This window comes from Haemaphysalis longicornis, unplaced genomic scaffold, assembly GCF_048455015.1.
Source record: "Haemaphysalis longicornis isolate Haplotype H1 unplaced genomic scaffold, Haemaphysalis longicornis Haplotype H1 scaffold_8, whole genome shotgun sequence".
NCBI lineage: Eukaryota > Metazoa > Arthropoda > Arachnida > Ixodida > Ixodidae > Haemaphysalis > Haemaphysalis longicornis.
Genome location: NW_027526445.1, coordinates 6,552,131 through 6,579,434, shown reverse-complemented (window position 1 = coordinate 6,579,434; position 27,304 = coordinate 6,552,131). Strand labels below are relative to the sequence as shown.

The following is a 27,304-nucleotide window of genomic DNA, read 5'->3' as shown; positions in this document are numbered from 1 at the left end:
CTAAAATCCTCCCTGTTCTGTGTCTCAACCCCCCATTTTACTAGATTCTATGGCTACCATCTTTATTAATCCGCTCCAGCATCCACGTCAAACCCCCTTTTCGCAATATGAATCCCACTTTCACATTGGTCGCCATTCAGCCCGTGCCCACGATCATCTCAGACGCTACCCACTTCCCCGAACGACCTATATGTACACGCGGCTGAGTATCCGAGCAAGACCGCTTTCGCCATTGCGGTCATAGGGGCACCTGGCGCCGACCTGCAAGCTTCAGCAACGGTGCTCACTTCAACTTCGGGCACCGCGCACGGAGGAAGCGGCAATTGCCCTTGTTCTTACCCAAACACCCTCCCCTCTCATTATTGTTAGATTCGCAACCCGCCGTCCGAAATTACCTCAAGGACACCATTTCATCACTGGCCCTCCAAATTCTTCGTACGCGACCCCCTTCCGAACCCGTGACGCTGCTGTGGACCCCAGCCCACACCGGCTTAGGTGGTAATTAGGCTGCCCACAACGAAGCCCGAGCTTTGACACAGCAGGGAGGCGCTTCATTCACACGTACACACGGAGTTTCCCATACGTCCCATTCGGCACTGCTCACATACCGACACATTACCCAACGTTACCGCCCCCTTCGCAGAAAACTTCCCCCTTCCCACCCCTCCGTCGCAGCCGAGGCTGCCCACATGAGGCGCCTTCTTCAAACGCACTCGTTTCTTCACCGCACTCTATTAGTGCATACGTACCCTCACTTCTTTTCCTCTCCCAACTGTCTCCTGTGTGACGCGCCGGACACGCTCTATAACTCGCTCTGAGAATGTCCGATCGAACCTTTCCCCCCTCTACCCTCCCCGATCTTCTGGGAACAGGCTGTGGGGTGCTCGGACCGCGACCGCCAAGAACTAGTCACCGGTCGGGATCTCGACGGCGCGGTGGCCCTATGGGCCACCACCAATCCAACACCCTAAAACAAGAGTTCCAAATAAAGTGGATTTTCTCTTTCTCTCTTCCTTTTCAATATCTTTCTTCATGTTTTTTAAGCATATACACGTTATATTTGTTCGTTATTTTCATGTTTCCTGAAGGGGTATTTCTAGTTATGTACAGAGAACAGTAATCTGGAAGGACAGATAACAATTTTGCCACATTTCTCGAAGCATGGGAATAATTTTTTATAAAATGTTTTATTTTCGTGGTGCTCGACAATTAGTATATCTAATTTTAGGTTAGAGGTGATAATTACAGTTCATAGATTCAGATTACACTTATGTATATTGTGAGGGACTCTGACCCCGCTCCCTGCGCTCTTCAATACCTTACGGAGAATTTCTCAGAATCAGCACATTATCCTCAGTGCTAGCTCCAACGCACCTCCGCATTATCATCCTCTGTTCATAATCATCATCACCACTTGGAGGCTTCCTTCATCCTACTGTCCGAATGAACCGGTCACGCTTTCCATCTTCTCTGAATATTATCAGTTAATAGCTATGTATTGATTACATACATTTTTAACTACTTGAAAAATCATAGGGGGAAGGTTGAGGTTCATGTTGAGCCCCCCTCTCGGACCACCCCTCCTCCACCACGCGAGCGAAATTTCTAGCTGCGCCACTGCTTCGCACGGCTGTTATTCCGGCGTTAATTTATTCATATCATGTAGGAGGCAAATGAAATCGTAATCAGAAACCGAAAACACAAACGTCCATCCTCGCCAAGCGAAAACTTAGCCTGGCCTGTGGCAACGAGCGAGCACTACAGCGTGCCCTTCTAACAGGTATTCCCTGGCCCCTAACTTACAGGTAACATACTAAATAATAGCTGACACAAAAAATGCATAGTGTGCCGGCATTTTCACTGTTGCAAATAAAGGGCAGAATAATGTAGGCGTGTTGCCAATGGAAAAACAGCCACGCGTTAAGTCCCGCAAAAGACCACAGCTCCCTTCAAACCGACACTGGTGATCATAGGGGAAACTTGGGTCCTTGAATGAACCTTTTGCCGTAGTTTCATGACCATAAAAGCTAAACCTCGTGATCACAAGAAATATTCCCACGCAAGGCTCGCGAGATTTTTTTTTTTTTTTTGCAACGAAACATCCCCAACATCTTTCGGGAGGCTTTAATTCGCTGTTACTATTTTCCTGAAAGTCTTAAAAAATGAGCGAGAACACCGTGAAAACAATTGAGGCACGAATAAACAGGACGCATATTAAACGCCTTTTTCTACACAAACTCAAATGAACTCTCCGCGCTACCTGTTTTGATGCAAGTTATTTCCTGCCGCTATTGAGGAATTTTTTTGTCATTAGTCGCCAATGTTCCTCACCGTTGTCCTCATGCTTTATATATTCTCCGATTGTGAACAATCAAGTCTTCTTTAGACAAAAATCGCTGTTTTTTCTACGCTGTTCAATATAAAGACAAAGTAGGGTATGTACAAGCGTACAATCACTGAAAGAAATGACATTTTGAAACATTGCAAAACCAGCCGGATATGACTAAACGCTCCCAATTATAAACACACAACATGAAAAGGGATGTGAAATAACCGGAGAATTTTCTCCGCAAAGTAGCTTACAGTCCACCACCTCCGCTTCATATCCATCACATTCCGCTGCTCGTAACGAGGCCTCACTGCTAAGGCTTTTTCAGGGTAATGTTGTAACGAGGTGCATGAAGGAGTCAAGGCGACAAAATACAAGTTTGCCTATTTTGGGGGAACTTCATACTGGTAAATCCCTCCAGTTCGTTACGGGAAAAGATTTTCTACAAGCAAAAAAATCGAAAACAATAAAACACTTTCCATTACGCTATACCTACCGCAAGCAGGGATTAAATATAAGAAACACTTAAAGAATGACTTATCTGTGAGTTAGCTGCCCGTGAGGATTCGGGCGTTTTCATCTAGCGGAAGAACAGGATCCACAAATACTTTTTCAGCGGCTGCCAATCGCGCACATGACTTTCGTTATAACTTTGCGGCGAAAAAGTGGCTGACGAGTTGCCACTGATTCATCGGTTTTTTTCAATATCAAAAGTAATTTTGCTGAGTGTGCGATTACATTGGTGCTAATGAAACTATGTCACCCACTCCCCCTAATCGATAAAACTTGTGTCCGCATGGCCGTTCCAAAACATTTTGATATGCTGTACATCAAAACAACACAGAAATGTTATGCACAGTCAGTCTTCACGCAATAATAGGTTTATGTGGACCCCAATCATCCATGATCAAGTTATTCTAGTTATAGAAGAAATCACATGCAACACACAATACAATGTACTCTGATGCTGGCACGTACAGGAACTAAGATATATTCTTTTGCGCTTTCCGATTTTATAAAGCAGCTTTATCGAAGTGTCGGAGGCGGTTCATTGAAAGAGTTTTCCAACTGGTATGTACGCAGGCAATCACGTAGTGTGCTGATGTTCCAGCAACAAAAAAAATTTATAATAAAAAAAATCTTTAGACTTTACATAAATTGTATAGGTAAGCTAGTTTTATAACAGGCTCAAATCTGCGTACGACCATTTGCTTAACACATGAATTCTGCTACATTAGAAGGTGTAAAAACGAATTATGTTATTCAAAAACACAAAACCTGCACACATTGCGGCAGCCTGACGTTTTGCTTTCGCTTGGCTACATCTACGGAAAATTTGAGCCTGCGAAGCGGCTTCGAAGCCTTCAATTTCGGCACGCCGAATCATACGGCCGTAGTTGCAGCGTCTAATGAATCAAACTTGTGTCCACACGGTCGTTCCAATGCATTTTCATAAGCTCAACATCAAAATCCCACAGGAATGTTATGCATAGTCGAAGGCTCCAAGCTATAATATGTTTATGTGTAACACCGTGGCGCATGAGCAAGTTATAACAGTTATAGAAGAAATAATATGTAACGCACAATACAATGTTCCGCTCAGATAGGTATATACGAACGATAACAAATTTTGATTATTTATGACTTCAGAGTGGGGCAATTTCTAACAAATGTTGGACATTGTAATTACGCAGATAATTTACCGTGGTCTAATGTATTATGGACAAAAAAAAAACACAGGCGTTTATTATAATAAAAATAGATTGCTAAATTGTGCCTAGGTATTTTAAACTGTTTTTAAATGGGTACAATGTGCCTGCGTCCTCTTTTAAACGCTAATTTTACTTGTGATTTGAAGGGTAGGGATTATAATGTTATTTCTGGAATAAAAAAAGGTCATACAGGGCGGCAGCTAGACGATTTCATTTTTCTTGTGTACACCTTCAGAGATTTTGAGGCTCCGAAGCGGCGTCGAAGCCTTCCATTTCGGCACACCGAATCATACGGCCTTAGTTGCAGCGCCCAAATCACAACTGTAGTTGTTAGCTCCGATATGTAAAAAAAAAAAAAGAAATTCAAAGGCGGACACCGAAAACCTCTTGTTTGCTTGTGTTGGCCACTAACAGCGAACATCCACCGATTCGTGCGCAGTGAACGATGTCACTTGATCTTACCCCGTTTATCATCGCGCACATTACCTGTGAAGTGTGCGGTGGTGGCATGTCCGCCGAGCAATCCGTCCCCACCGAAGAAGCTGGTGGATGGCGCGAAGTTGCGAAGTCGGAACTCGCAGCGCCATGCAGTCTCAGAAAACGCACGTTTGTAAAAACGAAGATGTTGGACACAACCCGTTGAGTCGCACAAAGTTTGCGGATGCAACCAGCAAGAATTCCGTGCCTTAGCACATTTCACTTCCTAAGGCAGTTGACGACCGACTCGGCTTGTACACATCTGCAGCACAACGGAAAACAGCAGCTGCTCCGGTGAAACCCGACAGCTTGTCAGCGCAACAGACACGGCGGATCCCGTGGGCACGCCTCGCGACGACGTGCTTCGCCGCCGTCTAACAAAACCGATGACAAAACAACACACTTCCTACACTGCCGTTCGCTCGCGTTGCAGAAAAAGGAGCAGTTGACAGGCGACTGTCAGATGGTTGGAAGTCAAGCAGCGTCTGCGGACTGCCGCTCTCGCCACTCTCGCTGAACTGCCACTGGTCGGCGACCTAGGCTAGTTTCAGTTTCGAAAATTGGGGCGATCCTAGCGGCCGGCTGCTGCGGCGTGGGCCTTCCTTTCCCTCAGCGTTTCTTTCATTCACGGAGGAAAAAAGCTTTCCATGCTTTCATTCCACACCGTGGCTAGAATGAGAAAGTGTGAAATTCGCGGAGCAGCGTGCATGGTGATGGTAAAAACGCGTAGCCAAAATTTGTTTTCGAGGGTGGCTAAGGTTGTTCTCATGCCCTCTTCCCTCCCGTTCGGAAGCAAAAAAAAAAAAGCGTGGGTGTCTCCAAGCGCCTTTGAAGGCTATGAACACGTATACAAGAAACATACAAGCATATACAAGCCACCTTAACACCCTCAACGCTTCCGCGCCTCCTCACGCATGCGCAACAGCTCACCGGCGCCAAGGTATTTTTTTTTTCTCTTGGTGCGCACGGCGCGCCAGTTCGGTGCCTTCGTGAGCGAGTTGCCTAAGCGCCTCCACGGGCTGGAAGATTCGCTTCATTATAACATATATTCGAATGTATTCTAAATATTGGACAGCGGAGAAGGGAGCGTAACCAGTCCTGCGTAGCTCTGTGGTCCAGCAACACAGGGCGAAACAGTTCGACCAAGTTTCTCGTCTTCTCCAAACACCACAGGCAAGCACATTAGCTTTGTACAACTTATAGCGCATTCCTGAAAAGCCGACCGATTCCACTCTGCTATTTTCAAAATACTTCGCGCATGTAACGTGAAGTTCATGAGACATGTCAGTCGTCTTGGAGTGGAAACTAATGGGCAAATATCTCCTAGCACTGCAGGTACGCAAAATTATAATGGAAGTAAATGCGCCTTTGGTGGCCACATTCTTTCGCGTAAGATGAATTTATGGTGGCATTCCGTTTTGTGATTACCTTAGTAACTGCTTCAGCGTTGGTTCAAGACACTTATCAATGCATTTTTTGTTGTTTCGTGCAGCGGGTATGAGTTTTGGTTTGGGCCCCAAGTTGAGAACGGTTTGCGACTTCATTGGTCGTTTCCACCGGTGACTCTCCTCCACCCTACGAAGTCATCACAACACACATGCTCACAAAGAAGGCAAGCTCAACTCTACGGGCCTTTTGCTGTTCACGGCGTACCTACTACCACGGCCATTGGTGGCGTCGAGGGGCTGCGCCCTAAGGATTTTTTATTCCGCCGTCTTGCTCCAAAACGTGTATTTGCGGCGAAACTGCGGCCAAGCGTTGCTTCAGTGCTCAAAACATCTGTCGTAAAACCGCGGTGTTCAATGCCAGTCAATTTGCACAGGGAGCAGTGGAAGGCCAAGCCGAAATACATGCGGTGTCTGCAGCCGCCATAGCAAGTGTTTCGCTCATTAAAAAAAATACGATTGCAGCCTACGCTGCTGCATCCGTGGTTCCATGTAACCTGCGCGCCCGCGCCTTGTCATCTTATCGCGAGTGGGTTTGCTGTTCCATTGCTCTGAAGTTAGAGTTGTCATGTCGTATCGGACAGGATGATATAAGAGGCGCTGCCTAGACACGAGCTAGTTTGTAACAACCTTGCCAATATCTGGAAGTAATGAGCTCGGTACATGCGGCTTACAATTCAGGAAAGCTTTTTTTTCTGCGTGTCTTCTCCCCCCCGCCTTCTCTCCCCCCCCCTCCTCCAAGATACGCAGATTGTTCACCTTCCATTAAAAGAAAAGATGGGTGCGTTCGATTTGTGTAGCGATTCTGTGCTGTGTTAGACGACGTAGTTCCGCATTATTTTTGTACGTAGATATAATCCAGCAATGAGTGGTCACTAGTACGGTCATTGTGTTGCAGCAGTTTTTTCTCGCTGCGTTTTGTTGGTGTGAACATGATTTCTCGGAAGTGTATGCAGGTTAATGGTCGGGTCAACGCTTTCTTTCAGAGTTTGCATTAACTGGCTCGAAAGGCAGGGCTTGAAGCATACGTGTGCGTGCTTTCTTTTAACTTATAGGTTCCCAATTGTGTCTCTGAACTGAAATGAATTTTTTAATGTCTAAGGAATATTCCTGTCTCGAGGTGAGCCGAAGAGATAAGTATATGTTGAGTTGAACTTTCAAGTTGTTTTCTTCTCCCGCCAAGGTGCGCGCGAAACAAAATCTGTGTAGGGACCAGAACTTTCGAAGTTCTTCTTTCGTAATCACGTATTGTGTACCTAAATGTGTATGTAGCACGTTTTTTTCCCTATTGGGCAATATTGTATGCCGAAAGTTGCATATGCCATATTTTTGCTAAGTCCAATACTGTGTACATAAAATGTATGTGCAATTAATGAGTGTAGTACAGGTGTTTTCATGACTTCGAATCAGAGACCTCCTCATATAAATTTTGAATAAAAGAAAAGCAAAAAGAAGGTTTGTGTAACGCTCCAATTATTATCGCCACAAAAACAACAATTCCACACCAGAAAACACACTATTACCCACATGTTTTCTTCGTTCAATTATTAAACACCTTGCTGCACACGTACCAAACGTGGGCGGGGCCATTTCAAGTCATCGCCGCCGCTCGTCCAACTTTCGCGCCTGGTGCGATTGCCAAGAAAGTGTTTATTAAAGTGAAAATATTTACAAGGCGGAGTTTCGCCTCTCGACAGAGGGCACAGGTCTCACTGTGTCATTGCCGAACGGGGGCCCTATACTCGACTGCACGAATTGCCGGCAATTCGCCATGGTTGCCAACAATTTGCCGGAAGTCTTTTCTAATTGGCTTTCAGTTTTGGTCACGTGCTTCCGGTTGACAAAGCGGTTGTGTGTGCTGTAGTCATTACAACGTTTTATGGCGTTTACGGGCAGCAGTTCTAAAGTTTGCCTTATTTCTCTTACTCAAAGCGCATACTTTTTGGCCGGCAATGAAAAACCAAACAAAAAGCACTAGACCTGACAACACAGGCCTGTCTTTGCTATTCAAAAACAATAATGCTTGTAATTTACGCCCTCTTTGTGATTGGCGGAGAAGGCATGACGTAATTTAAACAGTTGGCGGGAACGATTACATCATGCATTGGCAACTTCTGCCTGCGTAAAAGTGATGTAATGCTACGTAACATCCTGAAAATGGCTGTAGTTTTTGTCGCAAAATACAACAAAAATAGGGCAAAAAATTTCCCGGCTTTCGGCACGGGGAAATGTCCGCCAATTTGCAGCAGGCGCAGTTTGCCATGCGCGCTGTTTAAAGCATGTTATAGTTATAATTATAGTTTCAACTACTTCCAAGTCAGCGATCATGGAGCATACAAATAACGTGCAGTATTTTGCTTTCATGTTTGGCAATAAAATAAAAGTTTTTGTTTGGCGCAAAAGCAACATAAGAGGGCAGTACAAGCCTCTCCATGACAAAGAGAACCTAATGCATGACATTTGTCCATACTCGTCCTAGTAAGCTATTAGGTCACATAATCAAACTCAAGAGAAAAATAACAAAGAAAAATGACTATTTGGTTCATTACAGTTCCGATTGAAGTCGAGCTTGACGAATGAGTGAATCGGCGACATCAGTGCGCTCCGCGGTTATCAGGCGCAGCGCTTCGCTGCTCTAATGGGTCATAGAAGCGATGGCCGCGGCCGTCTTTTGCTGTGATCACGCCATAAATTTGTAACATAGCAGCAGCCGATGGCGTGGCGGCGGTGGCGGCAGGGAAGAAGATAACGCAACAAAGCTTGCATTGATTAAGAGAGCCCAGCTATGTTACTAAAAGCGATTGAAAGAAATAAATAGATACGGTAAAAAAATTTTGTGATGTTCTTTAGCTTGACATTCGCCTTTCGCTCGCTTTTGGAACAACGTTACACGATCGCCTTGTGGTGTTGACGCCAAATTTGACCTCCAGAAATGTGTTTTTCTTGACAGCCTCATCTACCGTCTTAATTTTGACAGTACATGCCAAGTGGTTTTACATATTTCTTGCACAATATTTGATACCTTGGTAGCGATGTTTGAGTGACTCGTCAAATTACACTGCTTGTCGTCATAGCTATAGGTGCAGCACATCACTGATTGCTTACGTCCTGCTTGCGCAAAAAAAAAACATGGGCGAATTGCTGCCAATTTGTCCAGTCGAGAATAGGGCGCCGGCCCATGAGGAAGCGACCGGCGGCAGTCGCGAAAGTTGGGCGAGCGTCTGCAGCGAGGCCAGCAGCGAGTGCGACGTCACCAACCTTCTTTCTCCCTTCGCCACTCATTGCCATGACGATAAGTGCAACGTTTAGCAAACGCCACGTGCCACTAGGGGAGGATATGGCGCGGTTTGTGCGAATTACGCGGCCCCACGGTGGATGCTACAGAGGCCGCCCCGTGACACTGTTGTGAAGGCTCAATGTCGAGACAGGCGTTAGAAAACGCCGCCCACCCTTCGATCCAGAAGCCTGGGAGGCCGTTCGATTCACAAATTTATTCCTGTTACGTGCGGAAGGTGCAATCCCCGAAGTCCTGTCGCAGCGGTCCAGACACTGTGTCCTTGTAATGAAGCGAACAATTGTTTTTTAACCTCACACATGCCGTAGGAACAATTATTCTGAATTCGCGCGTACACGTTGAAAACGCCGTTCGCGCACACAGACACAAACAGCGTTTACGGCTTACACATCGCGAGCGGACACGTTGGTTGAAATGTGGCAGAGTCGTCTGCGCCGAACCCAAAGCCCCGTTGTCCTGCACAGCTAAACCAAGCACAGTGCGCGCAGTACCAACACCAGTAACCATTGGTACTTCTATGTTGGCGTGTGCTTTCGTAACTTCCCCTGTTAATGCCGCCATTGTTGTTGCTTTAAAAATAATGTGCCCTAAATTTAAGCACAAATAGCTTGTTCGGCAAGTTTATAAACTCTGCCGAATTTCCGTTTGCTTTTCCCAGCCTTCGCCAATTGGCAGAGCTCGCTGGCATGATTTCCAGGGTTCTATTGCGGGAAATGAGCTGGTGGGTCGCATGACCATTCCACACACCCCCCCCCCCCCCCTACACACACACACACATCCACGCACGCACGCACGCACGCACGCACGCGCGCGGAAAGAAACTATAGGCAAACGTATGGTAGCAATAGAGCTAACTTTACTGTACCGCCTATCAAGAGGGTTTACCAGCTTACAGCCAACTAGGATCCGCAATTGTTGCTTCTAAGGTGTCATCCGAAATCGCGCTGTAAAAGCTGAGTTAAGTATCTGCAATCGATCACCGTAAGAAAAAACAACCTGCCGTCAAAGAAGACCTGATATTGATTGATTGATTGATTTAGGGTTTAACCCGCCGACGCAACGCAGGCGATGAGGCGCGCTGTAGTCGAGAGCTACGGATTAATTTTCACCGCTGTAGTATCTTTAACCTGCGCCGAAATCTCGTACACACGGGCGTTTCTCCTTTTCGCCGCCATCAGTAAAGGGGCCGCCGCGTCCGGGAATCGAACCCGCGAACTTGAGCTCAGCAACGCAACGCCTTAGCCACCGAGCCACTGTGGCGGGTAGGCCCGATATTGAACTAAACTCGAAAAAACACAAGCACTGGCAACGCCGACATGACGTAATGGTAATATTTCGAGTCGTATTTTAATGGTGTTAAAAATGACACTCGTGATAATTGCCGATTATGGCGGTGACGTATAACTAGTCCAGGGCAGCGCGCTCTAAGGAGGCGCGGTTAAGTGTGAAGCTGCATTTCTCATTGATGATTAAACCTACCCAAGCTTGAGTGTATTGCAGCGAACAAGGCATTGGGTTTGGTTGTTTATGTTTTATTTTCACTGCCACACCGCGCCCGGCTATGCTATCTGTGTCTCAAGCGAAGCGCGTGTTTCATTGTTTATTTTGATGCCGCACGAGATATCTCATTCTGATACGGAGAGCGTTTCGCCCTAACGTCACTAGCCTCGAATAATCTTCTTTGATCTACAATGTTCTGGATGTAAATCGACGGTTCGAGAAACACTCGCGTCGAAACGTAAAAGCCTGAAGAGCAGACGCCGCGGTATTCCGATATGCGACGCTCGCTTGCGTACGTCACTCTGCTGACTGCTGCTTCGCTGCCTGTGTATTCTTTGAGTTCTGTTTTCCTTGAAGACAACTGCGTTGTCTTTGACATAGTGACAATATGTTTGTACAATGCCCTAATCTTCTTTTCTATATTCGCGATGTTTTTGCATCTTCTGTGCTGTATTCTCTTAGAATGCCTTGTATCGAACATGGGGCCCTATACTGGCCTTTGGCTATGGGTTCAAGCAGTTTTTATCTATCATGTTGGAAGTGAAAATAAATGAAATGGAATGAACAAAATGAACCCCGCCGACGCTGCGGATTAATTTGGACACCTGTGGATGTATAATGTACGCTGAAATCTCGAACACACTGGCGGTTTCCTTTTTATCTTCCATCAGAAAAGCGGCAGCCGCGGCCGGGAAGTGAACCCGTGTAGTTGGGCTCAGCAGCACCTACAATGCCTTAGCACTGAGCCACCGTGGCGATTATTTTTCAGTGCTCAGCTTGAAAAATCAGTGCGTTCAGTGCGTTTTTCAGTGCGTTCTCTTCTTCCACTGTTGCTCTGCTTGCTACTGGGGTCAACCAAACCCAACTACTTCACTTTATTGAAGTTTTATTGCCTTAAGTTCTGTTTCACTACAAAGCTCAATTATTTGTTATTTCAGGCGTTAATGTGAGATTTTTTAACGTTTTTGCAATATTAAGCAGTCTCTGACAGACAGATAATGCAGACAATCACAAGAAACAGAGAACGCAATCATCATGACTAAGGCCGAGTAGCAAAAAGAATATAGCTTGTGATCGAAACGCACCCTATTAAAAAAACGTTGTTCGTTATTACGTCATCGAAAACTACGATCACTTTCCGATACAAAATTTCCTTGATGCACTTAAGCCTGTTTACCTGCTTTGGAGGAAAATGGCTGGCGGTACTTTTTAACAACTTATTTACTTGTAAACTATACTGGTGTCTTTTCCATTGGTTTTGTCTTTTGGCACGCGTTGCATCGATTGCCTTCTTTTCTGCAATACCGGGTTTGCGTCAGTTTCTCCTATTTCTTGTCGTCGTTAATTAAGTCAGCAAGAATAATATCACATGCCACAGCAGCACTAGAATCGGGGTTCGGCGTGGCTGGTGTGCACCTGTCCTATTCCCATGACAATACGTTCAAGTGTCACGCGGCACGCACTATCTTGAGACTTTTACGGTTCGAATACATTGCGTGATGAATATTGCGAACTGGGTACATTAGCTCCTCAAAGCACCCAATTTCGGGCCAATCAACCAAGCGGGCATGTGCTACGAACAAAGGAACAGCAGCAACGACAACAAGTTTCCAGATTTGTTTGCTCTTCACCTCTGGTTTTCGACAATTCTATCTATGGTTGTTAAATTATTTTATTTAGTCCAATACCCACACTCTCCTCGATTCCTTCGCCCTATTTCCCTCCTGCGTGCCCTCCTTCTGGCATCACGCTGTTTCTTGACGTATCAACTCTCCCCTTCAGTCGCTCCCAATACTCTGCTTCGTGCCAGACGACGACCAGTCTGTATGAAAGGCGTTGTAATGCGTAGAGATCATCTTATAATAATACATTGCAGCGTATTAGTCGAATAGACAACATACAATCAGCTGCAATAGCTATTCAAACGGGAAAAGATATTGTTCGGCCTAGAAAGTATAAGATTGTGAAAAAATAGAGCATACTCTTTAGGACCTGATATCTGGTATACGTTGACAAGAGATGAGTTGGAATCATTACGTCATGTGGGTGTATGCTGCACTCTGCGGCACAGTGGCCAATTGCAATTTCACATAAAATTCGCCAAACGCAAAACTGACCTCCGAAGAGATTCAATAGCTTTGGCCGGGTTTATTTAAAACCTACTAAGTACGGCTATTCAGAGTCACCCTTGAGTCAGCGATTTCAAAATATTACCTATTAACTTGCGTATGCCCAAATAAACGACATTATGTTTCAGGCGAGAAGGAACTTTACCTTCATAAACAGTGTCGCGTCGGCGATGACGACGGCGCCGTCACAGTTGTGCTTGCGGCTGCGTATTTTTTTCTGGTCATTCACCTCTTACAGCAAGCACCATTGCTTTGTCGCACAACACTCTATACGTGACATTCACGGCAAGACGCTTTACGCAGTAACATTATCTCCTAACAAACCATTGTCGCCAGGTCCCATTGCAAACGGGTGGAGAATAGATCTGTTAACGTTGTTGGGTTGATGGGGAGTAATTGTTGTGAGAATAGTACCCGCAACGCGTGGTGCATCGTTGCATCGCAGCGCAGCAGCTAACAAAACGTGCAATCAGAATGGGCTAAATTCTAGCCTATTTATTGCCTGCCTTATCGTTTAAGCGTCTTCCTTATCATCAGTTCTCAGCGCCGAGTGTTGCGAATACACCGAAGCAGAGCTGGGAGAAACCGACACCCACAGCAATTCAAAATAGCCTTAGACAACGGCTGCCTTGCTATCACTGCTGAAAACTGCTACTTTTACTTTTATGCCACATCTGTTATCAGATGCGGATCTGGAACTGCTCCATTCACTTCTACAATTCATTGGCGGTTTTGGAGGCAGAAAATAGCAGAACCAAAAAATCTCTTTACTTGGTTACACGGCTTTTACAACGAAGCTGTATAGGCCAAGCAATATTCGGTCGTCGCACCAAGAAAGCCTGAAGTGCGAGGGAATGTGGCCAGAAGGCCGCGAGCCCACCAGCAGGTGTTGGGAGTCAGCACATAAAAAAAAACACCAGTGGATAGGGAGGTGTTCGGAATCAACCCAGTACGTTTACGCCGTCAAACCTACAACCTAACCTCTGGGCCACCCCAAAGGCCCGAGGTAGACGGGTTAGGAGCAGCGGATACCATAACATATACAGCCTATTCGAAAGGAAAAAAAAACACTGCCTGTGGTCGGAATGGAAAGTGGGTCCCTCGCGTTATGCACCCGGCGTCTATCCGTTTGAGCTATAATCGCATTTCGGGCGCATAGCATTTCCTTTGGGTTCGTTGAGTGGGCGTTGGCTTTAGACTTGACCGAGGGTTCTAGCGCGTGCTAAAGCCATCCGCCCTGGGAGGGATGTGATAGCCTGCGGACGCACCAATCCTGGCGTGAAAGTCATGGAATCCTTTGAGCGGCATGTTTGGAAATAAATGTTAGGTGCAAGAGGAGGGTCTCTGACAGAGGGAGTCGGGCCACCGGCTCAGCTGTTTCTCTAGCATTGCTCCCCTAGTGCAAGCTCGCCATTTTTCCTATTCCTTGATATACATCATTTTGTTGTTCCACTTTCCTTTCCAGGCTCCCGGAGCCCAACCCATGCGGTGCGGTGTTCTGCATGATCCTGAAGCATCCATAAGCCTGCGTCCTAAGGGGCTTACTAGTAGGAATAATAATATACAATCAATCAATCAATCATGTTCGTTTACGTGCCCAGGAACAGCCAGAGGCCTGAGTACTAGCGCATGGATAGTTAACTAAAAACAAAATACAAGAAAATTATTGCAAGAAACAAACAAGCGATAAGACACACACCAATTGCAGCAGTAAAAATGACACAAGTAAAACACAGGTGGAGAAAAAGGTGGGCACAGGTTAAAAAAAAGATGCCTTTGTGACTCTGCTTGTTGTAAAGACAGCACAACAAACACAGCAACGAAATTCGACCCTAATACGACAAAAAACAATGGCAAAAGTATTGAGACAAACGATAAGACGAACAAATCATAGGACACAGTTTTAAAAATCGGCAACTATCAGTTGGTTAAATCAGAACCGCGGAGAAACTAAGTTCAAGCAATCGAGAAAAAAACATCAACGACAGACACCTTATACATGTCTAGCATACTGTACTGAACTTTTTAGTACGGTAAACCTTAAAGGAACTTTGAAACATGTTAAGGAGTTCAAATAAGCAGTTGTAAGAATTCTGTATTCTGCCCAAAGGAGAACGATTTGGGTCGCGCACAGCTGTCAAGCAAGGGCGATGAGACATGGTGGGCCTTTTTGGAACACTAAACGTTAAACAGCTAAGCAAGTCTGCCTAAGAAAGGTCACCATGAAGAATTTTGTGAAGGAATGTAAGACCAGCACGCATATGTCTGCAGATCAAGGAAAGGTTAAAAGGAACTATGGGTAAGCCAGAATCAGCACGCAGACTGTGAATGTGATGACGGTGCTTACATATGGATACAAACTTCTTCTGCAAACGTAAATTTATTCCCTACTAGACCTGGAGATGCCGTTCCAGGCAACACAGGCATATTCAAACTGATGGATACATATTGTATTGTATATCATCAGAAACGAATCTGGAGAAGAATATGCCTTATAATTTTAACAAAATAACAATCAATCAATCAATCAATCAATCAATCAATCAATCAATCAATCAATCAATCAATCAATCAATCAATCAATAAATCAATCAATCATGTTTATTTACGTGCCCAGGAAGAGCCAGAGGCCTGAGTGCTGGCGCACGGGTAGTTACATGAAAACAAAATACAAGAAACATATAGCAAAAAACAAACAAGTGACAAGACACACACAAATTTAAGTAGTGAAAATGACAGAAATAAAGCACAGGCGGAGCCTGGGTACAGGTAAAAAATAAAAAAAAGAAGATGCCTATGTTGCTCTGCCTGTCGTAAAGGCCACACGACAGGCAGAGCAACAAAGTTTCACAGTAATACAACAAAAACAACGGCAAGGGTGTAGAGACAAATCATAAGACGAACTAATGACAGTAAACAGTTTCAAAAATAGGCAACTATCAGTTGGATAGACACAACCGCAGAGAAACCAAATTCCAGAAAAAAAAAGAACGACAGACATATCATAGGTGTTTAACATACTGTATTCAACAGCGCTGTACGGTAAATTGTAAATGATTTCTGAAAGATGTCAAGGCGTTCAAAGAAGCGGTTGTAACAATTCTGTATTCTGCGCAAAGGAGAATGATTGGAGTTGCGCGCAGCGGTCAAGAACGGGAGATGCGACATGGTGGGCCTTTGTGGTACACTAAACTCTAAACAGTTAAGCAGGTCTGGGCAAGGTCACCATGAACAATTTTGTGAAGAAATGTAAGGTGTGCACGCATACGTCTGCAGTTCAAGGAAAGGATGGAAGGGACTATGGGTATGTCAGAATCAGGATGAAAATTGTGATTGTGATGACGGTGATAAATATGGATAAAAACTTATTCTGCACACGTTCTATTAATTCACTACTATATTTGGAGATGCCGTTCCAGGCAACAGAAGCATATTTTAAGTGTGGTATACATATTGCATTGTATAGCATTAGAAATGGATCTGGAGAAGAGAATTCCTTTGTAATCCGACACACATTTCCAAGACTTCGGAGTGCTCACCGGGTGATCACCCTAATATGAGTAGAAAAAGAGCGGGTACGGTCGAAAAGCACCCCTAGGTCCCTAATCTCCTCAACCCTTTGCAGAGGAGCTCCCTCAATACTGTAGGAAAACAGCAGACGGTGGGTTTTCCGGTTGTAGGTGACAACCTTTGTTTTAGTGGGGTTTAAAATTAGGCAGTTTTTCCTGCACCAGACCGATAATTCCGACACATCTCTCTGCAAGGCACAGCAGTCCTGAACACCGCTAATGTGCCTAAATAGTTTGACTTCATCAGCATACAGAAGAAAAGAAGACTTAGTTAACACTGTTGACACATCATTGATAAAGACAGAAAACAATAATGGACCCAGCACGGAACCCTGGGTACACCACTTGTTGCAGGGTAAACCCGACTTTTTGTAGTTAACATCTACATAAAAGGACCGGTCAAGGAGATAGTTGGACAACAAGGCAACAAGGCTTGCGTCTACACCGGACTTAGCAAGCTTGTTAATTAATAACTGATGGTTCACCACATTAAACGCCTTACTGAGGTCAAAATAAATAACGTACAACTGGCCGTTTTCACAAACTGCAGCCGAAGCCTGTGTCATAAAGCTTGCAAGATTTGTGACCGTCGATCGACCCGAGAAAAAGCTGTGCTGATTTGGTATCACAACGTTCTTGACGCAGACAGCAAGAACTTTGTGCACAGCTGACTCAAAGAGTTTTGAGGCGACACAAAGGAGTGAGATAGGGCGATAGTTAGAAACGGCTGACTTATCACCAGACTTAATTATTAGAAAAATTCGAGCGATCTTCCATGCACGAGGAAATTTACCTAAAAGTAAGCAGTTATTATAAATGGAAGTTAAGAGAGGCACAAAAATGTTGCCGTAAGCCTTCATGAGGGCTGCTGGAATTCCATGTGCACCACAGAAAATGACGGTTTTATCCGTTGAAAGCTATCTTTAACAATTTTTTCATCGAACATATGTGTGTCAAAATTAGAGTTATTAAACGATAGGCGTTCGTCGTTGCCATCTAGCAGTTGAAAGACAGAATGAAAGTACTGAGCAAAACTGGTGGCAACATCCTCAACCTCTTCATCATGGGAATTAAGCAGGCTAACGTGTTCTTTAGACGAATTAGAACGGCCGCGTACATACCTGCAGAATTCAGCTGGTTTCTGAGAGGCAGCAGCCTCTAACGATTCTATATAGAGCTGGTGGTCACGCCGGTAGAGGATTTTACAAAGTGAGCCATACCGATAATAATAATAATCAATCAATCAGGTCAATCAATCAATAATAATAATAATCAATCAATCAATCAATCAATCAATCAATCAATCAATCAATCAATCAATCAATCAATCAATCGATCAATCAATCAATCGATGTTTATTTACGTGCCCAGGAACAGCCAGAGGCCTGAGTGCTGGCGCACGGGTAGTTACATGAAAACAAAATACAAGAAACATATAGCAAAAAACAAACAAGTGACAAGACACACACAAATTTAAGTAGTGAAAATGACACAAATAAAGCACAGGCGGAGCCTGGGTACAGGTAAAAATAAAAAAAAAGAAGATGCCTATGTTGCTCTGCCTGTCGTAAAGGCCACACGACAGGCAGAGCAACAAAGTTTCACAGTAATACAACAAAAACAACGGCAAGGGTGTAGAGACAAATCATAAGACGAACTAATGACAGTAAACAGTTTCAAAAATAGGCAACTATCAGTTGGATAGACACAACCGCAGAGAAACCAAATTCCAGAAAAAAAAAAGAACGACAGACATATCATAGGTATTTAACATACTGTATTCGACAGCACTGTACGGTAAATTGTAAAGGACTTCTGAAAGATGTCAAGGCGTTCAAAGAAGCGGTCGTAACAATACTGTATTCTGCACACAGGAGAATGATTGGAGTTGCGCGCAGCAGTCAAGAACGGGCGATGCGACCTGGTGGGCCTTTGTGGTACACTAAACTCTAAACAGTTAAGCAGGTCTGTGCAAGAAAGGTCACCATGAACAATTTTGTGAAGAAATGTCAGGTCTGCACGCATACGTCTGCAATTCAAGGAAGGGATGGAAGGGACTATGGGTGAGTCAGAATCAGAATGAAAACTGTGATTGCGATGACGGGGCTAAAAAATGGATAAAAACTTCTTCTGCCCACGTTCTAATAATTCACTACTAGATTTGGAGATGCCGTTCTAGGCAAGAGAAGCATATTCTAACTGCGGTATACATATTGCATTGTATAGCATTAGATATGGATCTGGAGAAGAGAATTCCTTTGTAATCCGACACACATTTCCAAGGCTTCGGAGTGCTTTCCGGGTAATGAGCCTAATATGGGGAGAAAAAGAGAGGGTACTGTCGAAAAGCACCCCTAGGTCCCTAATCTCCTCAACCCTTTGTAGAGGAGCTACCTCAACACTGTAGGAAAACAGCAGACGGTGGGTGTTCCGGCTGTAGGTGACAACCTTTGTTTTAGTGGGGTTTAAAATTAGGCAGTTTTTCCTGCACCAGACTGATAATTCCGACACATCCCTCTGCAAGGCACAGCAGTCCTGAACACCGCTAATGTGCCTAAATAGTTTGACATCATCAGCATAGAGAAGAAAAGAAGAGTTTGTTAACACTGTTGAAACATCATTGATAAAGGCAGAAAACAATAATGGACCCAGCACGGAACCCTGGGGTACACCACTTGCTGCAGGGTAAACACTAAAGTTTTTGTAGTTAACATCGACATAAAAGGACCGGTCAAGGAGATAGTTGGACAGCAAGGCAACAAGGCTTGCGTCTACACCGGACTTAGCAAGCTTGTTAATTAATAACTGCTGGGTTACCATATCAAACGCCTTACTGAGGTCAAAATAAATAACGTCCAACTGGCCGTTTTCACAAACTGCAGCCGAAGCCTGTGTCATAAAGCTTGCAAGATTTGTGACCGTCGATCGACCCGAGGAAAAGCCGTGCTGATTTGGTATCACAACGTTCTTGACGCAGGCAGCAAGAACTTTGTGCAGAGCTGACTCAAAGAGTTTTGAAGCAACACAAAGGAGTGAGATCGGGCGATAGTTAGAAACGGCTGACTTATCACCAGACTTAAATATTGGAAAAATTCGAGCGATCTTCCATGCACGAGGAAATTTACCTAAGAGTAAGCAGTTATTATAAATGGAAGTTAAGACAGGCACAAAAATGTTGCCGTAAGCCTTCATGAGGGCTGCGGGAATTCCATCTGCACCACAGGAAAATGATGGTTTCATCCGTTGAAGGCTATCATTGACAATTTTTTCATCGAACATAAGTGTGTTAAAATTAGAGTTATTAAACGATAGGCGTTCGTCGTTGCCATCTGGCAGTCGAAAGACAATGAAAGTACTGAGTAAAACTGGTGGCAACATCCTCAACCTCTTTACCATCGGAATTAAGCAGGCTAACGTGTTCTTTAAACGCCTTAGAACGGCCGCGTACATACCTCCAGAATTCAGCCGGTTTCTGAGACGCAGCAGCCTCTAACGATTCTGTATAGAGCTGGTGGTCACGCCGGTAGAGGATTTTACAAAGTGAGCGATACCGACTAAACTCCGCTTTCCACTTGTCACGCCCAGAACGCTTGGCCTTTTTGTGGGCGCTATCCTTAGTTTAAGCGAAATTCGAAGTTCTTTAGAAAACCAGTGGGGAAATTTGGAAGAAACAGGCTTATAACAAGGGATATACTTTTCCATGCCACTTCTGACGATTTCGGTAAAACGTCGAACCTGTTCGTCAACATCATTGACATCCAAAACAATAGACCATTCAGCAGATGAATAAAAGTGATACAGCCCAGCATAATCTCCATGCTTGAAAGCATATCGCGGCACTGCACAATTGTCAACGCCGCCAGAGCGATGCTGGGTCGCGACCGAGACAGAAACAATAAGAGGGGGGTGAAACTTGTCGGGGTGCACAAGGGATATTTCGGAGGCACACACTTGTACGTTTTTTAAGTTTGAGAAGCACACATCTAGAACATTACCACAAGAGTTTTCCATGCGGCAAAACTGCTGCATGGAGGTGAGCGATCGAAAATCTAATAGCATGCTGCATTTCTGCTCTGCATAATGGTTTTTGTGCTCAAAGGAAAGACTGTTCCAGCGAATACTTGGGGTGTTGAAGTCTCCAAGTATAATGAGCTTATGGTTGGTTGGAGTTTGCATTTGAGACATTTTCTATGGATGTGAGTGTTCGATTAAATTCAGAAGGTAATACATCCGGGGATATATAGAATGCACCGATGAGTAGCTTCTCGCCCTTCGTGAGGCCTACCTCAAGCCAGACTTATTCGTCTAGGGTCTCGAGGTCAGCACGCCGCATGCACTGCACTGAATGGTCAATGGCAACGAGAACCCCACCACCTTTTTGTTTAGGTCCAGTTAATTTTCTGTCGCTTCTAAAGATTTCATAGAAGGGAAATAGTCGGAAGACGAGATATCATCGGAAAGCCAGGTTTCAGTAATGACGACAGCAGAAAATTTAGATCATACAATATTTCTAATAAATTCAGAGGAATATCAATCAATCAATCAATCAATCAATCAATCAATCAATCAATCAATCAATCAATCAATCAATCAATCAATCAATCAATCAATCAATCAATCAATCAACCAATCAATCAATCATCAATCATCAATCAATCAATCAATCAATCAATCAATCAATCAATCAATCAATCAATCAATCAATCAATGTTTATTATAGTGCCCAGGAACAGCGGAGGCCTTCGTGCTGGAGCACTCAGAGGGGAAAATGCAGCACTGTAGTACATCAACAATTTGTTAATAAACACTCAGTGAGCAAAAAAAAAGAAAGAAAGACCCACAAAAAACGGCAAAGAAGATTAGAAATAAAATAGTGCAATCCAACCGACTTTACACAATCAAGTCGTGCTGGCGCACAGAAAAGGTATAAGACAGCAGTGAAATGCATCAACAGCTGGCAAAAGAACAGTGAGTGAGCAAAAAATCAGAAGAAATAAAACTTCAAAGAAGAATAAAAATACCATAGTGTAATTTTAGGCAACATTACACGATCAATAAAACTGTAATGTCTGGTCAATTGCAAGAAGATATCTTACGAAAAGCGTAACTATACGGAAGGGTGAGTGAAAAGAAGAAAGTTTTTACAAAATTCGGAAGCGTACATTTTCAGTTTCAAATGGACGCATGAAGGGAATATGGCAACTTTGAATGATAAAAACGCCAGAAAAAGAAAAATTCTACGATTATTACAGTCGCAGTATCAGCACAATACACGAATAACCAGGAACAAGAACAAGCTCGGTGAAGTCAATGCACACGTCAGGACGATAAGTGAAGAAAAAGAGCACTGCCAAGATGAACCTAGTGTGTCAGAGCTGACAACCCGGCCAAAAACTCCCGAAGAGGACGCTGAAAGATGTCGAGCTTCTCGGAGTGAACATTATGCAGATGCTGCATCCTTTGAAGAGGAGAACGTGTGCTGAGAGCTCCAGCTGCTTTAAAAGGGTGGGCGAGACTTGCAGTTTTTTGTGGAACGCGAAAACTGATTGATTAAAGCAGTTCCGGGCATAAAATATTACCATGAAGCAATTTGTACATGAAAAGAAGGTCTTAGTGGGTCCGCCGGGAGCTTAGAGAAACAGTTATAGGGAGAGGCTCCGAAGGAAAACGATGCCTAACTATTGATGAAAATTTGGTCTTTACACGCTGTATACGTTGACAGTTGGAACTAAAGGTTCCATTCCAAACGACAGAAGCATATTCTAGTTGAGGAATACAAAGCGTTCTGAATAGTTTTAGGAATGAAGAAGGAAACCGGAATTCTCGAGAAAACCTGCATACAACCCCAAGAGAGCGTAGCGCCCGCCTAGTAAGTTGAGTGACATGAGGTGAGAAAGTTAAGGCACTGTCGAAAAGCACGCCGAGGTCTCTGATCTCTTCAACTCTAGACAAGTAACCGCCGTTAATACTGTAGCAAAATAAAGTGCGGTTCGTTTTCCTGCTATAAGACATGACCTTTGTTTTTGTAGAGTTAAGATTTAATCTATTGTCTGAGCACCACTTGGAAAATGAGGATATATCTTGCTCCGGGGCAATGCAGTCATTAATGGACTCAATCCGTCTGAATATTTTAATGTCGTCAGCGTAAAGAAGGAAAGAAGACATCTTAATTGCGCCTGACACATCATTAACAAAAATGGAGAACAAGAGAGGCCCCAACACAGAGCCTTGAGGCACACCGCTTGTTGATCTGTACAGAGCAGACGTCTGCCCGTTCACGCTAACGAAACTGAACCGGTTATCTAGATAACTACCCAACAATGCCACGAGTGGTGTATCAATTCCTACCTGTAAAAGCTTTTTAAGTACCAGCGTGTGGCAGACAACGTCAAATGCTTTCCTCAAATCACAGTAGACAACGTCGAGCTGGCCCCTCTCAGAAATGGCTGCCGAGGCCTGCTCCATGAAGCAGGAGAGATTAGTTGTTGTCGACCTTCCTGATATAAAGCCGTGCTGTTTACTTATAAGAAGATTCTGTATAGAGCTTGACAGTAATTTGTACAGCGCTGTCTCAAACAGCTTGGAACAAGCACAAAGGAGAGAAACTGCTCTGTAGTTTGTTGCATCCGATTTTGAGCCTGACTTGAAAATAGGACGCACTCGAGAAATTTTTCACGCGAGAGGGAACACGTTTGTTTTTAGACACTGGTTATATATCACCGTCAAAACAGGTACAAAAATGCTGCCGTATGTTCTGAGAATAGCTGGAGGTATTCCGTCAGCTCCACACGACAATGACGGTTTGATGCGCTTTAGGCTCTCCAAAACCAACTGCTCGTCCAAAAGCACTAAGCTAGAGCCTTGTACGCGATTTAACAATATGTTCAGTTCAGAGACGTCACGCTGGCCGCATGTGGCACTGAAGTGCTGAGCAAAGTGGTTGGTGACATTATGAACTTCTTCCCCAGAGGAATCTACAAGATTGATAAGATCATGTGAGTTGTTCTTACGGGACCACATGTATCTCCAAAATGTTTCAGGCTGAGAATTCGCACTACTCTCTACAGAATCGAGATAGGAGCGCTGGTCCCGCTCATAAAGGTTTTTACATAATTTACGGTAAGAGCAGAAGTTCTGTTTCCATTCGTCACTCACGGTTTTCTTATACTTTCTGTGGCAGCGGTCTTTTAATTTAAGAGTCGTACGAAGTTCTTTCGAAAACCAATGTGGGTGCTTGGAGTTGTTTGTACTTGGGAATAAATTGGTCCATACCGCTTTTGACAATTTCGGTGAACCGTTCGACCTGTGCATTGCAATCAGGGAGTTCTTGAATTTTCGACCAATCAAACGAAGAAAAAAAGCTATACAAGCCAATGTAATCCCCACGTGCATAACAGAAGGGAGAGAGTTCATTATACTTTAGTGAGGTACCACAATGCCGAATCGAAACGGGAGCCGAAACTGAAAATGGAGGATGAAGCTTGTCGGGTTTGACAAAAGAGATATCCACCATTGATACTAGCGCGTTCTGAATGTTTGAGAAGCAGAGGTCTAAGATATTTTCGGAGCAGTTTTTGATGTTATTCAGTTGTGCCATGGATGTGAAATCTAGGAAGTGTAAAACAATGCGAGATTTTTGCTGTACGTAATAATTGTAATGCTGGTTAGTTAGACTGTCCCATTGTACACCAGGTGCATTGAAATCCCCCAGAATGATAAAATGGTGATTTTGGTGTGAAGCGAAAAATTCTTCTACAGAAGTAAGTAGCTCATTGAACGAAGAAATAGAAACATCGGGGGGAATATAAAACGCCCCTATTAAGAGCCTCTCGCCCTCAGTCAGTCGGATGTCCAGCCAGACACACTCATTGTCGCCCTCAAGGTCTTGATGCCTCTTACACCGAAGACCACAATCGACCGCAACTAATACGCACCCTCCCTTTTGTTTAGCCCCAGTAAAATTCCTATATTTGCGGAAAACTTGGTAATTTGGAGGGAAATAATCATTTGAGCTAATGTCGCTACAGAGCCAGGATTCAGAAATTACAATAATTGGAAAATTTGAGGAAAGTACATTAGCAAAAGATTCGGACGCTTTAGTGCGAAGGCCGCGCGCATTTTGATGGTAAATGTCCAGCCTATTGTTAGTTTTTTTTCATCGTGTGGGACATCAGTGGAACAGAACATTTCGGCATGCAGCTTTCCGCGGAAAGGTTTGAAAAGGCAGCCGTTCGGCCAGAACAAAAGATCGCTCAAACGATCAAAGGAGTCCTCATCGACCGTAACGCAGAAGGAAGAATATGAACTGTACTTAGTCTTCAGCCGCTGACAAGCCAGAGGTATGACATGTACCGTCGAAAGATGCTCCGTCAGTTGGGCTGAAGTGGTGCACGGTGACAGTTTAGACACGAAGATCTGTCTCGGACGCTTAGATGGACGAACGACGGAGATGCTACTCGCATCTGAAGCACCCACACACACTGCACTCCCTCTGCGTTTGTTTGACTGGGCCGAGTCGTTGGAAGGTGGCTTGCCGGATGCATCATTTAACAAAAGGCAAGCCTCGGAAGGGGCTGGGGTCAGCTGCTCGTTCGCTGAAAGCGTAGACGCTGCGTTTATCTTCGCCCCAACAGTGGCAAAGGATGAAAGGTCCACTCGCTGCGTGGGAGGGGTCGCCATCGTCACATTGAGCTCAGGTGTCGAAGGGGGGGCAGGCCGTTTGGGAGGCAAGGGACGGTAACCGCGGGAGGCGCTCCCCTCGAAGGCTGCGAACCTCCGCCCGCAGAGAAGCAGTTATGCCTGACTGCTGGGCGAAAGCACGCGCGTTCTCCCTGCTCAGGCGGTCGTTGGCCTCTCGTAGCTTTGCCACCTCGTACGTCAGGAATGAAAGGCCCTCGAGAGCGTGGAGCAGCATTTCGCGGATGTCGGTTGCGTCCCCTCCAAGGTCGCCTGGTCGAGGAGCGCTGTTCTGAGGATCGGGTGGCTTCGTGGCCGGCAGGCTCTCGTGTACGGAATCGTCACTAGGCCTACTCACCACCTCCGACGCCGAACACAGGCACAGATTACACTGCAAGGGCCTCTCACCAGTCTTCACAGCTTGCCGCTCCATGTCGGGCAGCTGAATACATTTGGAGTGCGCACGTTTTTTGCACGATGTGCATCGAAAATACTCCTGTCTGCCGTAAAAAACAGCGGAGCACAGCACGCAGACATCTGTGCTGGGCGCCATCTTTCCGCCCAGCACAGATAATAATAATAATAATAATAATAATAATAATAAAAATAATAATATTAATAATAATAATAATAATAATAATAATAATAATAATAATATTACTTTATTGCCCTTGGTTGTGACAATACAGAGTAGCGGGCCGGTCGAAGCCGATTTGGCTCGAGGGACAGGGCCCGGCAAGTCGACGGAGCGAAACAAATGAAAGGCAAAGAGGTACATGTAGTCGCCGAAAACTCAGAAGGAACGCCTCAAATAAACGTAAGTATGTATACACGAAAAACACTTCATTGGTTCAATAATTTCACCAAAATTGTTAAGTAGCTTATACAGCATACACATTCAACGTTTTCTTAAGTTGCATTTTAGAGGATGCAGCAAAAATATAATCAGGCAATTCATTAAGCTTTTTTGTGATATAAACACATCTTCGGGCCATACCGTATCGAGTACAAGAACGGGGGGTAACCAAACGAGGGTGATTTCGTGCAACTCGAACAGACTTATGTTCAACCTTGAAATCAGAAACGCAAAAATGGTTAGTAACGACCGTCCGAATAAAGAGAGCATCAAATGAGGGTAAACACAAATTTTTGAAAATGTCGGTAGAGTTATACATGGAAAAACCATAGGCTATAGATTTTAGTATGTTCTTTAGTATAGCATCAACTCGCGTTTTCCACCGTGATGAACAGCTAGCAAAAACAGTGATCCCATACCTTAACACACTCTATGCGAGTACATGAGCTACACTTTTCTTTATATGCATGGGTACAAAAGTTTTCTTATTAAACAGCACACAAGCCATTTTACGAAGTTTGTCACAAACAAACGCTAAATGATGTTGCCATGATAATGCACACTCAAACAAAATTCCCACGTACTTTACATATTCAACATATTCAACAAGGTTACAATTGCAAGGGTGAGTATGACAATGCAAGTACAGAAGAATATTAATCAAAGTAGTTTTTAAAGGGTTCCGGAAGCAGATAAATTTAGTTTTATTGGCATTTATAGCAATTCTATTTAGCGAAAACCAACCTACAGCATTACGTATGTCACTTTGTAGAAATCTTATCGCTGTTCCATAATTAAGATGTTTAGCAAGTAGTACGGTGTCATCGACGTACTGGAACACCTTTCATTTATGAATTACGGACGGAAAATGATTAATGTAAATATCGAATAGCAGAGGAGGTAAAATTGATCCCTGTGGCAGACAAGTTACTAAAGGAAGAGGACTGCTGAATTCGTGGTTATTATCTGTAGTTACGACCTGATACCGACCACTAAGATATTGATTCAAAAGATCATAAAATGGCCCCCGGAAACCTAATAGTTGTAGTTTTTGTAACAATATTTTGTGGCATAATAATAATAACAATAATTAGATAGCTTATTCAAGGTCTTATATACTGTAATATCCAGCCCGCATAAGGTAGAGAGGCTGGTGTGCGGGCTGTGCAGTCCCAGTTAAATACAATGAGCTGAAACAGAAACAACATGGTGAGGAAAAACAATTATAAAACAAAAGAAAAAAGGACAAGTGTTAAGTTCAGCCACCCCAGTTAATGAAAATCGCCAAGCAACTAGGTATGGTTCGTTAGGTGCAG

At 44.2% G+C, this 27,304-nt stretch overlaps 1 protein-coding gene across 2 annotated transcripts in view; it reads right to left on the bottom strand.

The window, feature by feature from the left end:
- LOC144149912 (medium-chain acyl-CoA ligase ACSF2, mitochondrial-like) overlaps window positions 1–27,304 on the bottom strand; it is a 197,421-nt gene that overhangs the window by 149,948 nt on the left and 20,169 nt on the right. Inside the window, exon 1 of one of the 2 annotated variants that reach the window (XM_077681645.1) lies at window positions 4,528–5,043. The exons of the other annotated variant lie outside the window; for it this stretch is intronic. Within the exon in view, the coding sequence (XP_077537771.1) occupies window positions 4,528–4,628 (101 nt within the window). The 5' untranslated portion in view covers window positions 4,629–5,043. Of the gene's footprint in view, window positions 1–4,527; window positions 5,044–27,304 lie in introns of those variants that run through there. 2 annotated transcript variants of the gene reach the window in all.